This window comes from Acytostelium subglobosum (assembly GCF_000787575.1).
Source record: "Acytostelium subglobosum LB1 DNA, scaffold: scaffold3, whole genome shotgun sequence".
NCBI lineage: Eukaryota > Evosea > Eumycetozoa > Acytosteliales > Acytosteliaceae > Acytostelium > Acytostelium subglobosum.
In genome coordinates, this window is record NW_012236529.1 from 1,502,990 (window position 1) to 1,518,124 (window position 15,135).

Genomic DNA, 15,135 nt, shown 5'->3' on the forward strand with positions numbered 1-15,135 from the left:
AGTGAGCCTCAGTGTCGGTTCGACAAAGCTATGTTTAATGTTTGTTGTTGTTGTTGTTGTTGTTGTTACTGCTGAAGAATTGATGTTGATGATGATGTGACTGGCTTACTGGCAAGCTAACCTGGATGTATGTCCAGCCGCCACCAAGTACATGGCCATGTGTTGTAGTTGTTGTTGTTGGTTGGGCTGTTTGATTGATTGATTGAGTAGTGATGTATAAATATTGGTTGAAATGAATGCCGGCTTGTGGAGTTGAGGTGGTTGATGTTGATGATGATGTTGATTATAATTATAATGATGATGATGAGCTTTACCTAGACCTCTCTCATTCGTTGGCTGGAAGCTTCTTAATACATTTGTTCCAGAGATCTTGATGAGCGTTGAAGTCAAACTCCAGCTCCGCCAGTCGCTTGAGGATCGCTGCACAGTTGGGTCGCTTGTCAGGCTGCCCGTCCCAACACTCCTTGATCAGCTGGGCAAACTTGGGCGGACAGTCGGGCATCGTGGGCCTTAGTCCCTTCTTCGCTGTCTGGATAATGATTTGGTAGTCGTGATGCAGATTTGAGAACTCAGAGAATGGTCGCTCGTATCTGCTGTGTACCACTCTTGTCACGAGCTCCCAGAGGATGATGCCGATCGAGTAGACGTCGCACTTGGTCGAGAACTGCTCGTTGAAGTAGATCTCGGGCGCGCAGAACGCCAGCGTTCCTCGCATCTTGGCCAGCGTCTCCATGTTGCTGCCCGTGTTGAAGCGGCTCAGGCCAAAGTCGCAGACCTTCACCTCCCACTTGTCGTTGACCAGCAGGTTCAGCGACTTGAGGTCGCGATGCACGATCTGTGGGTTCCAGCCGTGCAGACACTCGATGCCGCGCACCATCTCGGTGGCAAACTTAAACAACTTCTCCCAGCCAATGTCCAGGCGATCATTGTTCATCACATGGTACAAACTGCCCTTGGCGCAGTGCTCCATCACCATCGATGGTCTTGGTTCCACAACTGCTCCATAGAAATGTACAACATACTTTGATCGAATTGCACTAAGTTGATTGATTGATTGATTGAGTTAGTTGATGTGAGTGTGGACCAGGACCATGCGTTGCTGGATTGTCCAAGGTTCATCCACATACCTCATGATTTGGAACTCCTTCTTGAACTCTTCGATGTCCTTCTCTTCGGACATTGACTTTAACACCTTGATGGCAATTGCCTTTCCTTTGTACAATCCTTTGTAGACCTTGCCCGAGGCACCGGCACCTAGCTTCTCGGTGTATTCAATCTCGCCATCCTCTATAATGTTCAGTTCGGTGATGTGCTTGAGCTGTTGCAGCGAGTCCTTCAATCCACTGTAGTCGGCCGTGTCCGATACCCTAAAGTCGAGATCACCATCCAACAGGTGAGAGTGAGTGCTTGAGGTCGATGTTGTAGATGTGCTTGTAGTAGTGGTCGATGTTGCAGGATGCTGTTCTGCTTGTGGATGGCAGAGGGGAGAGGAGAGAGGAGATGTAAGTAAGATGCGTGCCCGCCCGCTCTTGTGATCACAACTTTCCTTACTTTTAAGTGATGCAGTTGCCTTCAATATCTTTAGTCTGTGACCTGCTGCTGTAATCTGCATCTTGTTGAGGATGGTCTCGTCAATGTCGCCCAGAACGTCTATGAACATCTCCTCTTGGACAAAGTTCTTCTTGTATTGCTCGAGACCGTGCTCTTGCAGCCAAGCGAACAGGTCCTCGTACTTCTTGATGCTGTTGGCCATCTCCTTGTGGCCCTCCTGGACGGCCAGCTCGTAGGGACGCTTCTTCTTGGACGTGCCGACGACGGTGACGTCGGCGCCGGCCTTGAGCAGCACGTTCACCAGATCGGCACGGCCCAGATACACGGCGTAGTGGAGCGGCGACTCCTGGTTGAAGGTGAGCAGGTTGACATCGGCGTGCGCCTCGAGCAGCTGGTTCACCATGAGCAGTCTGATCGAGTTGTTAAAGATGGCCTTGTGCAGGGGTGTCTCGCCGTTCTTGTTCTGCGCGTTGACACTGACGTGCTTTGACAGGAAGATCTGGAAGGGGTCCTGGCAGTTGGGCGAGCGGAAGTTCTGGCAGAAGTAGTGCAGCGGCGTGTTCTTGTCGTCGTTGCACACGTCAACGTTGATGCCCTCGTGCTGCAGCAGGCGCATGAGGATTTGGTCGTTGGCGGCGACGGCCTGGTGCAGCGCCGTGTAGCCGTTCTTGTCCTTGATGTTGATGTCGGTCTTGGTGTCCCTGAAGGCGTTGAGCAGCATCTCCAATATATCTTCCTGATTGTTCTTGATGGCCGACGTCAGTGGCGACGTGCCATAATTATCAAACGACGTCAGCATCTTTGTCACCTTGGTCTTGCCGCTCTTTAACAACTTCTTGACCTTTGAGACATCCTTTTGCTCTACAACCACGAGCAATTCATTTACATTGTCCGACATCCTATCTAACTCTCTCTCTCTTGATTGAATTGTATGTATGTATGTATATCAAACTACTATCTGTATGTCACTTGTCTATCTTATTATGTGTCTCTCGTCTGTCTGTATCCACCACAAATGGCACTCTGGTTCCAAGTTGTCTCTGTCAATCAATCAATCAATCAATTAGTCAATCAGATAAGATGATGTCTCAAGTCGCAAAGTATCTCTCTGTAACTTCACTATTTGAATATATATATATATATATGTCTATCTATCTATCTATCTATCTTTGTCGATACATATATATACTTCTAATTATAATACACAAAATGGTGGTGATGTTGATGTAAGAGCTGTGTTTGAGTGTGTGTTATCTTGAATGATTGCTTGAAGGTGTGTGATGTACCATCAAAGATTTTGATTTTTTCAAACTTAATGAAATAATATCTAAATTTTTGTTTAAACAAATAATAATAATAATTCTAATACCTCTACTATATTATTAATATTTGGTTTCTATAATAGGGAAACCACCAATCCCCGAGTGTGTGATGGATTGGGTAGTCCATTCTTCAAGAATTATAATCATGTTATTTCCCTAAGATCTGACCTAGAGGTTGTGATTAGAGTTATTATTAGTTGTTTCTTTACTCTTGGAAAAACGATGATCAAAGTCCATCAAAATTTTGAAAGAGATATCATTAATGACAATTTGATTATTATTATATAGTATGTCAAGTCTAATAAGATTGACCATTGTATTACCGCCACACTTATATGTGGCTATTCGACGTAGCAGTAGTAGTATCAACATTCATTATAATTTATGGGAATGTAGTAGTAGTCAATTGAGACATACCTCAAACAACAACATTCATTCAAATCTGCATCGCCATCAACAACAACAACAAAGATGCTCATATACTACTAGTAGAAGCACTCAAACTGAAGCTATCATTGATACTAATCATCAACAACAACAACATCAGCAACAACATGAACCACAACAGCAACAACATCCTTTACCACAACATGTTGGTGATCTGTCATTGGAGCAACTCGTTACAATGTGTGAACATGACTTAATGCCTCCTCCTTCAATTAACATGCCTATCGTAGACCCAGGCCAGAAGAAGTACAGCAAGCTCACTCGCGAAGAGTATGTAAAGTGAACAAGCACGCTACCCAGGGTGAGATGAGCTTCACGACTAATTAATCAATCAATAACAAAGGATTAGACAACTTATAATGAAAGAGAATATTGGAGTACTGGCCGAGGATATTAGACATCAATCTTTGATGGACACGCCCACTATTAAGATGGCTGAAGACTTGATAGCTCGCATTGATACATTGCTCAAGACAAAGGAATCATATCAGAGTGTTGACTTTGTGTCGCTTGTGGATGCCACAACAGCCTACCTCAACAAGCTACAGAAGAAGAGTGTAGATAAGGCACTGACGCTACAAACAAAGCTGTATCAAACATTGCCAACAATACAACGTCTACAACAGATTATAATGACCTTTGCCCACACTGCTGTCAATCAACCCTACAGCCCCGAGCATGCCAGCTCGCTGCTGGTTGCCATGCAGCTTCTCTATCGATCACCAGCACTGTGCGAACGATACCTGGCGCTTGGTGCTTACACGGAGCTCATATCATTACTCTTTAATCAGACTCATCGAGCGGCATTCACAGCCACCACCGCATACATGGGCGTGCAGATCAAGACTGAGGGTGTACGAGAGCGCCTCAATAGCATCTCTGACGCGGGTGGTGATCATTTGGGCGAGCTGGAGAGCATGTTGGACTGTAGCCACCCCGATCACAACGTCCTGCCGGCATTGATAGTGTTTAGCGAGGAGAGCGGCCTATATAATCTCGTCGAGCGACTCGAGAAGCTGTTGACAAAGCCTGGCATTGAAACAACGCACATCATTGGACGTATCATTCAGCTCTATCTCATCATTCACAACTACCCAATGGCACTGCAATGGTACGCCAAATGCTTCTTGCTGGACTGCAAGCCCTCACATGCGATCTTCACTCAGTTCATAATATATCACGAGATCAACAACACTGCGCCCAACGCCAAAGATCTGAAACAGTTGTGGATCAAGCGACTACGCGAATACTGCTGTGGGACCCTCCCTCGACAGGTATCTGATGAGTCCAAGCTCAGCTTGGCGAGGACAATGGTGGACTTGATTGGACAGGTGCCATCGATGGATGGCGTAACTCTGTTGCCCGACGAACCTAATGAGCAGCGCGACCGTCTCGAGGCTTTGCTGGGGAACGAATCGTTTTTGCCCATCATCAATGCCATCGAGCAGGACTTTAGCCATGGACAGTTGCCGCATGATACATTCATACTGCGGACGGTGATCAATGCCGGATACTTGTCGATCTCACAGGACTTTGTCAGAAGAGCGCCACAATTTGCTCGATGCATAATCTTCCATCAACATACATACACGCACTTTGTTCGCGAGAACCTCTCTGTTGGCTGGGAATACCTCAAGGACAACATCCCCGCATTGGTCTTTCAAAATGTTGGCGTGCTCAACTCAATACTCTGTGGACTGTTTGGCGCGGGAGGAGAACAAGTGGCGATGCGCCTAATGCTCGCCATGATACAGAGGAGATTGGAGGTCGAGGAATGGGTGCACCGTATTGCCGCAGAGCATAGTATCGAGGATGGACACTACCACGAGGAGTACATGGCAATGATGTGTGATAGGGTAAGCCTGCCAGAGTTTACATCACTCTATAAGTTCATCAGGGTATCGCGCGAGAACCCAGAGTCGGCAGCGGCCTACCTTAAGAATACGCCCACCAAGAGCAAGAGCAAGAGTATGCTCACGGCTGGCATGCGACTCTACGCCTATATTCATGGCCTCAACAACGACACCAAACTGGAGCATCTCTTGGACTTTTTTGGCGAGGTCAATTACAAGTCTTCGTTGTACCCGGCGATCTTTAGGATTCTTGCCGACAAGAACCTGCCCATGCTCGCCGTGGACATCATCTCAAACGATCCAGACTACTTTGGACATCCCAACAATCTCAAGAATCATCAAATGGTGCTGGACATTGTGAGATCACTCCAACAACAACAACGGCAACATAGTCCAAACAATCGAATGCTCACAGAGTTGCAATTGAGGATATTCATTACGATAATGAATGGAAAAGAGGCACCCAGACCAAATGTACACTTATCAAAGATACGCGATATATTATACAAAATCGATACGAGATTGATGGATGAATCAACGCACCAACTAATCGAGTCGATCGAGGATCGAGAGTGGCTACCGCTCACACCAGAGAAACTGGAAGAAATTGAACAAACTGTCATGAAGTACCTATCAAGGTATCCCGTTCACTTTGATCATAGTCCAACATCTTCAACTTCAACATCTTCGACAATCACAACTGCGACTTCGACAGAAGTTCAAATTGAATAAAATCCTTGGAACATCAAACAATTAATCACTGGAACTATTCCAATTATATTATATTTTGTGACGGAATAGTTGACACCATCCAGGACATCGTGAAAACCATCACTTTTTTCAAACCCCAAGTTAGTTGAGGTGCCCTCTAAATTATTTGAAAACAGTGATGGGTGGTGATCACGTTTCTGGAAAGTTGGGGGTTCTTTGCCATCAACATATCTCTGGTCACAGAGTGTGAAAGTTAAGTTAGAGTGTATGGATGTGATTGTTTGTTGGAGTTGTTTGGTAACTTTCATATATGGCATAGTTATACAACTAGTACTTATAAATAATAATAATAACAAGATAAGATAAGATGACACACCATCACGAATGCTGCGACCATCACTGCAAGGATCACCATCATCATCATCATGATAAACATCATCATCATGATAAGCATCATCATAAGGAGAAAGACCCTGTGACCAAATTCTTTGAGAAGTTTGTTGATGAGTGCCATGCCGGAAGCAAGGGAACAACTCATCATAAGGATTCCCATCATCACAAGGACGCCCATCATCACAAGGATGCCCATCATCATAAGGAAGTCCATCATCACAAGGAAGTCCATCATCATCACAAGGAACCAGCTCATCATCATACTACAGTACATCATTCTTCGCCTTCTCATCATCATCATCATCACTCTGGTGGAAGTGGTGGCGGTGGCTCAGTATCATTCTCCTCACGTTGGACACCACTCTCACAACAGCCATCACATTCATCCTCCTCCTCAACATACTCGAGTACTCATTCTTCGACTCCACATCATACTCCATCATCAACTTATTCATCATCATCATCACATAGTTCAGGTGGAACTGTTTCCGGAAAGTGGCCACCTCCCGCTCACAGCTCATCGGCATCTTCTGGAACAGTATCATTGTCAAAGCCAGCTACTAGGTCCACACCACCACCAATGCCACCATCATATGTCAAGCCAACAACATCAACAACCTCCACACATACTTCATACTCTCCATCATACTCTGTGACGCCCAACTTCTGTAGTCAATGCGGTCACAAACCAGCCCATGGTGCCAAATTCTGTTCCGACTGTGGCAAGAAGTTCCTCTAACATCTCATCCCATATCCAGTTCATTCATTGTAATAATAATTATTAATATTACTATTTATATAATAAAATAACTTATTCATAAACATACCCAAATTGGAATGAATCCAAAGTTGATTGATTGTGATGAATCATTTGGTTTGACACACCACACGAGACGAACATCAACCCATCTTTCATTTGTCAACTTTCAAAGTTGGCGCGAACACACCAACACTCAAATATTCATCTAATCATTCATTCATACTATTATAACACATACATAAAGTATATATATATACTTGTTCTACTTACTTATTATTGATTGAGTAGTATTAAGTAAGTAAAAGTTAGAAATAGTAGTTGAAAAATGTATGATAATGATCTACTACAAGGCGATGTAAAGCAACAGCTTATCAGGAAGAAGAGGTCCAGTACTGCCCCAAGTTCAAGTAGTGGCAGACAATCAACAACCTCAAGAGCATCAGATAAAGGTTGGTATTGGACAATCAACAAGTACTAGTTATTGCTGCACAATCATTGACTCCTCAAACTCATTCAAACTCAATAGACACTGGAGTGTCATCATCAAAGAAGACATCATCAACGACATTGTACAATGACAATGATGAAGATGATACTAAAGCACAGAAACGAAAGTCAATCATTGGCAATACATCAACGTCGACGACGACGACAAGTACTACAGCTGGCACTTCGACAACATCCAGCTCAAAGAACAGTGGTAATGGAACGGGAAGTGTACTTGGTGATACTAGAAAGAGGGCAACTGTGGGCGGTGCGATGACAACCTCAGCAAAGAAGCCACCCGCATCATCTCAGAAGAGCAGCAGCAGCACCAGTGGGGATAATCAAGACAGCGACACGACATTCATCTACCTCAACAAACCCAACCCTTCACAAAAGAGGAAGTCGTCAGAGGCCGAGAACATCTTCCAGACGGCACGCTCAAAGGCCGACGAGGAAGAAGAGGAGGAGAGACAAAGACAGAAAGACAAGAAGAAGAAGGCGAGATATTCAGTGCTGGGCGCAAAGACACAGTTTGAGAAGGATCGCGATCTGGAGCGCGACAAGGAGATTAGACAGCAGGCCGAGCGACTGGCCGACCTTGACAGGATCAAGCGCGAGAAGGACCGCCAGGAGGAGGAGGAGCGCCACCGTCTGGAAAAGGAGCGTCAGAGGGAGGCCGAACGACTGGAGCGTCTGGAGCGTCTGGGCCGCGTCAAACCCAACCCGGCAATGGCGGCACCGACAACAACAACCACATCCTCCGCAAGGCTGCCATCACTCTCCACCCCATATCCCGCCAGCAAGCAGCAGCAACAGCAGCAGCCCCAACCGGGCAGAACATCCTCTTCAGTGTTTGCCAAGAACAACACGCAAGTCCTGCAGCCACAACGCTACACCACCACGTCTGCCAGCCATCACGAATATCCACAGACGCCCAACAACTTTGACAAGTCCAACACTGGCTTCCAATACAACAACTACCAGATACCGACGGCAAAGGCACCATTGTTCGCGCAGACAACGCAACAAAACCTCTCCGTTGACTTTGACACTGATGAACCTCAAGATGTTGTTGAGGACAATGACTATGACTTTGGCGCAGTGTTGCCAACCTCACCAGAGCCCTTCTCACAAGAGGACCAGGACGACGAATCTGACAGCGACCTCTCCTTTGATTATGACGAGGAGGAGCATATGAATGGTAGCCATTCGTACGATGTGGACGCGGATGTGAACCCCCAGCAAGAGTATGAACGAGAGCGCCAGCGCCAGCGCGATCAAGAGCGCGAGCGCGAACAGAGAAGACAACAACGCGAGTATTCCTCGAATGAGAGACCAAGCTCAACAGGTGTGAGCAGCATTCAACGCGAGCGATCATTGAAGGACCACGACTGGGTTGGCTACGCATTGATCGTCGTGTCGTTTATCGCGTGGATCGTTCTGCTTGGCGTCATGCTCAACTTCTTCTACTCATTTGGCAGCGTCACCTACTGTGACACTGACTCCATGCCACGATTCGATGGCAATGGCAAGATCATTTGCCATCGCTGCCCCGACAGGGGCATCTGCACAGACGGCGCATTCAGCGCGTGCCAGGACGGCTACGTCCGAAGTAGGCAACGCTGCATCGTCGACCCATCGCGCATCGATGCGCTCAACGTAGTGTTTGGCAATGTGGAGCAGGTGCTGCGTGAGCACAAGGGCAAGTTCGAGTGCAAGGTCACCGATCAGTTCGACATGCCCCTCGAGCAGCTCGGCAAGGAGTTTGGCCGACACTACTGGATCAAGGTGGACGCCGTCGAGAAGGCCTACACCAAGCTCATCGATCATATTGTCAACAGACGCGACGCCGCCGACTTTGGCATCGACGAGAAGATGCTGGACAGCATTGTCGTGTCACACAACGACACATCGGGCGAGCTGCTGCTCCACACGGTCAAGGAGTCCATCCGTCCGCTGTGGTGCCAGACGTACTTTGTCGGCAAGCAACTGATGCTCAACAACCTCCAAATTCTCATCGGCCTGTTTGGCGCCTACGTACTCTACAGCTACATACGAATCCGCGCGCAACGCAAGAAGGAAGACGCCCTCAAGACCGAGCATATGTTCAAGCAGCTGCTGGGCATAATACAGCAACAGAGCCGCTACAACCCAGAAGAACCATGGATATCCGAGATCATCCTACAAGAGGAAGTGATTGGCACTGATAGATCAAAGCATACTTTGAGATTATGGGAGCATGTAAGTAGATAGTAGTCAGTCAGACCAAGTCGTGCTTGGAGGTATCCAAGTATATTGTGTATTAACAAGTTGTTTGTTGTCTGCGCCGTCGCATGTATGTAGGCATTGGAGAAAGTATTGTCCTCGTCCAACAAGGTATTATACGCTCCGCGATACGTCAATGGAGAATCACAGAACACTCTAGAGTGGAGTGACACTGGTGCGTTCAGAGGTATGTTCCAAAAGAATGAATGTAGTGCCAGTCCACCAACATGTTGATTGATTGGATTGAATGAATGACCATCATTGACTAACATGCTCCTCACTTGTTGTCCACATTGTAGATGCAACTACACCATCCAAGTCTGCTACCAAGCAAGCATTATAAATAAAGTATTGTAGGGATCTATGTATCCCATTCGCTTCATCAGTGGACTATGATGATGATGACTCCTTTGCCAATGCTCTTTCCTTATCTAACTTATTCTTCTGCTTCCTTCTTGCATTCTTTTCTCTATTCTTGTTCGTCTGGAATCGCTTCACCTTGTCACATTGATTACACTTGATCATAACATGTGTCTCTCTGTTATCTGTTGAATGAATGAATGTCAGTTACTTTGAACTGAGGCATGTCAATCAGCTTTGACTTACCTTTCAGACGAACTGTTGATGAGACTCCTGGGATGAGCAGGGATGAGCAACCCTTGCACACTGTACGTTTGATTGAGGAATTGACTCTGATCACAGCTCTTCTTGATATCTGATGTACAACATTGCAATAGAAGCTCGCTAGGACTTGGTTGGGTGGCTGTTGTTGGGTTTGAGTTGTTGACTGTTGTTGATTCTCAATAGACTCAACTGGCTCTGATGTCGAATCAATGACTTTAGTTTGAGGGTTCATCATCAGATGAGCAGCTTGATAAAGGTAGTTCATTCTCTTATAACAATCAATGTTCTTTAACTTTGACTTTGAGTCCTTGTTTGAATCCTTGTTGTTCTTATTGTTGTTGTTGTGGTTGTTGTTTGACTTGTTAGTGTTGGCAGCAGTCTTTGACACTGAAGCTGCAGGTGTCTCTGCTGGATCTATATCAGCTGTATTAGCTGTGGACATTATTATATGTAATATCTATTTGTAGTTTATTAATAACTTTGAAAAAGAATGAATGAATGAAAGAGCACACGAGCGGATGGAAACAAAACGGTAACTCGCGGAAACAAGCGGAACACGAAAAGCAGAAGTTAATTGAATTGATTGGATGAGTGAAGTTCACTTTAATTATCACCTTAAAGTGATAGAGCTTCATCTTGGAGTAGTTGTGGCAATTCAAGACAAAGTCTGGCAAGAGCAAGAATGGATGAAGCATCAAAGTGCTTCTCGCGCCACGACTCTGCATCGATAATGCCAATGACCTTGGTGTTGTCATTGCGATCAAAGATTGGAATGCACAGCTCACTCTTGACCTTGTCCGAGCAGTTGTAGTAAGGTCCATCGTAGCCCTCCAACGTCTGGATGATCCTGCCCTTGCCATGAATGCCAACGAATGAGTTGTTGCTTATCGTCTCCCAATAATCATTCAATGGGAATATAGGACGACTGATCTCTCCTTGATACGCAAGCTTGACCAATGCATTCTCACCATTGACCTGGTACACCTTGTATATTCCAATCCAATCAACCTTTGTCAACTGTTGTGCGTTGAGTGTAATCTGTTTGTTTGAATGAATGAGTGAGTGCAATGTATACTTGGTCGCGAGCATGTATGTTGCAACATAACATACTGAGTAGAGTCTTGAGAGGATGTTGGACTTGGTGGATGTGCGTGTGCCGATGGTGGACTCGAGGTTGTAGGTCTCAGTCTCGTGCTTTAGACTGCACGTGCCGCCATCACCTAACTTGGGCACTGTGTAGATGTACAATGACTGTTCATTGTCACCTGTATGTTTGTTATCGAATGTACCAGTGAACCATGATGTAATCAACTTTGTATTCTCAACATCCTCATCACGTTGTTGTTGGATATATGAAGCAAATTGAATGAGTCCTGTTGAGTTAAGGTATTGTTCCATTATGTTATATGTTTGTGTATATGTTTGATTGATTGATAGTTATGTTAACATTATGATCATTATGATGACTCATGTACATAGTAGTAGTCCAGGATCATCGGCCCCATTAACGTTAAAGACGACTTCCAAAGAATCCCAAATGGAAGGAGAAGAAGACCAAATTTGGAATCCAGATTCATAGTTTATGGGACAACACACATTTGACAATGTTTGACCATTTGATCAAACAGATATTTAGATAAATCGTGACCAAGTTGTAAGTTTCCAAGGCTTATAAATAGAAGGTTTAGATACTTTGAACTCTTAATTCAATTAACAACAATGACACATTTACACAATCAATCAAACAATCAATCAACTTCATTGAATACACACTCTTTGTAGGTCACAAGGACCTCGAACTTGATGAAATTGCGATGATCACATCATTTAAGTCCCGGATAACTTACTGTTTACTCCCCTGTTTAGGACTAGTCCATAGTCGTTGTAAGTTATCCATGCTCAATGTAGTCGTTGTGGAGGCCTCGAAATGATGATCACTGAAGTTGATTGGCCCTCCCCAACAGTCACAGGGTTACTGTTTCCGACTACCGCTGCCAAGTGCCAACAAACAATTCTCAACAACTCACCAACACGCACTTGTAAACATCGTTGAAGGTTACCACACTTAAACAAGGACCAGTTCTCTCTGTCACTGCTTCATTCATTACCGGAAGTGTCTTCGGCGTCACGGTTAACCAGGAATGGCTGGACAACACATACTTCACAATCATTCATATTCATTCAACGTTGGCGGCCATTCATGTAAAGACATCAACCCCACCCGTTTCCTGAACGATTTTGGACCAATGATCCAATCAAATAAACAGCAAAGCGCAGAGGGGTGTGCGTCTCATCACTAAATTGAGCCAAGGTAGGGGGCCTGAAACTCAATCTCCAAGGCCTACAAACACTCGCACACATGCACACTCAATCAGGGTCAGTCAATCAAACAAACAAACACACACTACCTTGACCTCATAGAGAGAGAGAGAGTTGGAATGATCATATGATGTGAGGTACTCGAGGTGACCTCACTGCAGTTGGGGGTTAGGCGCCACGACTAATCATAATTCTTGTCCTGCACCCCATGGTATTGGGAACATCATCAACTTAAGCACCATCACTCAACATCATCTTCAACATCATCATTCAAACATTATCATACATGTAATATAACTTGGATCTTGGACAATCAATCAATCACTCAATCACTCAATCAAACATACAATCAATCCAAACTCACTCCCATTATCAATGTCCAGCAGTGAGAGTAGCACTAGTAGTTCCAGTAGCTCTGGCGGCAGCGGCGGCGGCAGTAGCCCTAACAATCATCCAACAAGTACTCAATGTATACGTCATGCTGGAAGGTGCTTGGAGTTCTTATGCCGAAGTTGTAACTTGTTGCTGTGTGCCAATTGTGCAGTGGGCGCAGATCACCGTGGCCATGTGATCGATGACAACGAGACTATTGCAGCTGGCTTGGCTGTGGCTGGCGGTAACGCCAGTCTCGGCTACATGAAGCGCATGGATGAGCTGTGGCGCCAGCTCAAACTGTGCAGCCAGGCCATTGCCCAGAGCCGCAGCAACGAGTGCGCCATCACCAGCTACTACCGCGACCTCCATGAGTTCATTCGCCTGGAGGAGCATAAAGTCAAGAGGCCGCTGGTGGAAGAGCGCGAGAAGACCTCTGCCATGCTACAGTCAATCGTACTCGAGATCAGTTCAATCAACAACATACTAATGTCGGTCCATGGACGCGGCAACATCATTGGCGGCACTGGAAATGGAAATGGCAACGGCAACGGTAATGGCAATGGCAACATATATGGCGTCAACAATAGTGTGGTGGACAGACTAAGAAGTGACAGCCGAATGTTTGATCAGGCTGTGGTCGAGGAGGACTATCTCAATGGTGTAATTGAGACCGTGAGCAAGTCACACACGGTAAATGAATGGATCCAGCAGGGCGGCAACACATACCTCTCGAGGAGCGACCACCCCCTCATCTGCCAATACTTCCATCACAATGTGATGGCATCAGAGAATGCGCCACTGTCTGGCGCGCAACCGGCCACTATCCAGGTTCGCTTTGAGGACCGTGTGCTGCGCGACATCAAGATCCTGCTGCACCAGTTGTGTCAGATCTCTGATGAGAATGGCAACTACCCCTCCAGTGACATGGGCATCGGTCTAGGCATTGGCATGGGCATGGGCGTTGTGGCGCATGGCCACCAACAGGCCAATGGAATGATGACAAGGAGTAACAACGCAAACAAGCTACTGTCATTGGGTCCAAACGGTTGCCATCTGTATGATATTGTAACTGGCAAGTGGTCCAAGCAAGAGGCGGACCGAGAGAAAAGACACTACCCAACATGTTCCCTTGTCACTGCCAAAGACTACATCTTTGTCTTTGGCGGCAACGAAGATTCCACATCCTTTGCACGCTACTCAATCATGACAATGAAGTGGGATCACTTTGGTCAAATCACAACTGGCGATGTAAGTTACTCACTTTGTCAATGATGATCATGATGTTGGCACCAGACTAACATCCTCGCCATCCCTTACCCTCGCCCTTGCCCTCACCCTTACCCTCGCCAACCCTCACCCTACCCTTGTCCTTGCCAACCCTCAACTTCGCTCTCATATACACAGGGAGGCTACGGCATCAGCACATGCTTTGATGGTGTAAAGTATATATACTTGGTTGGAGGACTATACAAAGGAGTGTATTTGACTCGTGTCGATAGGTTTGACATTGATACGATGGAGTTTACTCGCATTGGTGACATTGGTCAGTGTCGTTACTACAGCCACAGCTTCATACATAATGGTCTGGTACACATTGTCAGTGGCTACAACGACCTATACGCATGCCAATCAATTATAACCTACAACCCTCAGGAGCTTACCTGCCAGTACTTGATCGACGACGTTGGTTTCCATGAGTGGATCATTGCCAGTTGCTTCGATGGCACTGACCTGGTCTATGTGCTGGACGCCAAGAACAACTTCTTCTCAATCAGTCTGGCCAATAAGATCAAGTGCAACCTGCCCTCGCCCAAGACCTCCAAGTCTTCCAAGCATCTTCAATTCAAACATTCAATGATCTACCTAGCAGAGAGCGCGCCCAAACAAGGTGGCACGATCCTCTTTGTTGGTGGCAGTCGTCATGGCACACACCTCTTTAGCATCCAAAGCAATGAATGGTGCAAGCTGGCTGAGAAAGATGAAGTCGACCGTCGTTACAATGGTCTAGTGCGTGTGGCATTACAATAAA

The 15,135-nt window shown here is 45.9% G+C and overlaps 6 protein-coding genes across 6 annotated transcripts; 3 read left to right on the forward strand and 3 right to left on the reverse strand.

The window, feature by feature from the left end:
- Nucleotides 1-325: 325 nt before the first annotated feature.
- Nucleotides 326-2,449, reverse strand: SAMD00019534_020840 (hypothetical protein; the record flags this gene model as incomplete). The annotated part of the gene is made up of 3 exons (XM_012902675.1): nucleotides 326-1,037; nucleotides 1,128-1,464; nucleotides 1,552-2,449. 3 exons carry the CDS (start codon nucleotides 2,447-2,449, stop codon nucleotides 326-328), a joined length of 1,947 nt encoding a protein of 648 aa, XP_012758129.1.
- A 1,067-nt stretch (nucleotides 2,450-3,516) lies between these two features.
- On the forward strand, nucleotides 3,517-5,905 carry SAMD00019534_020850 (hypothetical protein; the record flags this gene model as incomplete). The annotated part of the gene is made up of 2 exons (XM_012902676.1): nucleotides 3,517-3,590; nucleotides 3,664-5,905. 2 exons carry the CDS (start codon nucleotides 3,517-3,519, stop codon nucleotides 5,903-5,905), a joined length of 2,316 nt encoding a protein of 771 aa, XP_012758130.1.
- A 1,457-nt stretch (nucleotides 5,906-7,362) lies between these two features.
- On the forward strand, nucleotides 7,363-10,131 carry SAMD00019534_020860 (hypothetical protein; the record flags this gene model as incomplete). Its single annotated transcript, XM_012902677.1, has 4 exons — nucleotides 7,363-7,486; nucleotides 7,564-9,764; nucleotides 9,867-9,975; nucleotides 10,088-10,131. The coding sequence occupies 4 exons, from the start codon at nucleotides 7,363-7,365 to the stop codon at nucleotides 10,129-10,131; spliced, it is 2,478 nt and encodes an 825-aa protein (XP_012758131.1).
- Nucleotides 10,132-10,178: 47 nt separating this feature from the next.
- SAMD00019534_020870 (hypothetical protein) lies at nucleotides 10,179-10,854 on the reverse strand (the record flags this gene model as incomplete). The annotated part of the gene is made up of 2 exons (XM_012902678.1): nucleotides 10,179-10,333; nucleotides 10,395-10,854. The coding sequence occupies 2 exons, from the start codon at nucleotides 10,852-10,854 to the stop codon at nucleotides 10,179-10,181; spliced, it is 615 nt and encodes a 204-aa protein (XP_012758132.1).
- Nucleotides 10,855-11,027: 173 nt separating this feature from the next.
- On the reverse strand, nucleotides 11,028-11,810 carry SAMD00019534_020880 (hypothetical protein; the record flags this gene model as incomplete). The annotated part of the gene is made up of 2 exons (XM_012902679.1): nucleotides 11,028-11,450; nucleotides 11,523-11,810. The coding sequence occupies 2 exons, from the start codon at nucleotides 11,808-11,810 to the stop codon at nucleotides 11,028-11,030; spliced, it is 711 nt and encodes a 236-aa protein (XP_012758133.1).
- Nucleotides 11,811-13,106: 1,296 nt separating this feature from the next.
- On the forward strand, nucleotides 13,107-15,134 carry SAMD00019534_020890 (hypothetical protein; the record flags this gene model as incomplete). Its single annotated transcript, XM_012902680.1, has 2 exons — nucleotides 13,107-14,354; nucleotides 14,511-15,134. The coding sequence occupies 2 exons, from the start codon at nucleotides 13,107-13,109 to the stop codon at nucleotides 15,132-15,134; spliced, it is 1,872 nt and encodes a 623-aa protein (XP_012758134.1).
- Between the last annotated feature and the right edge of the window lies 1 nt (nucleotide 15,135).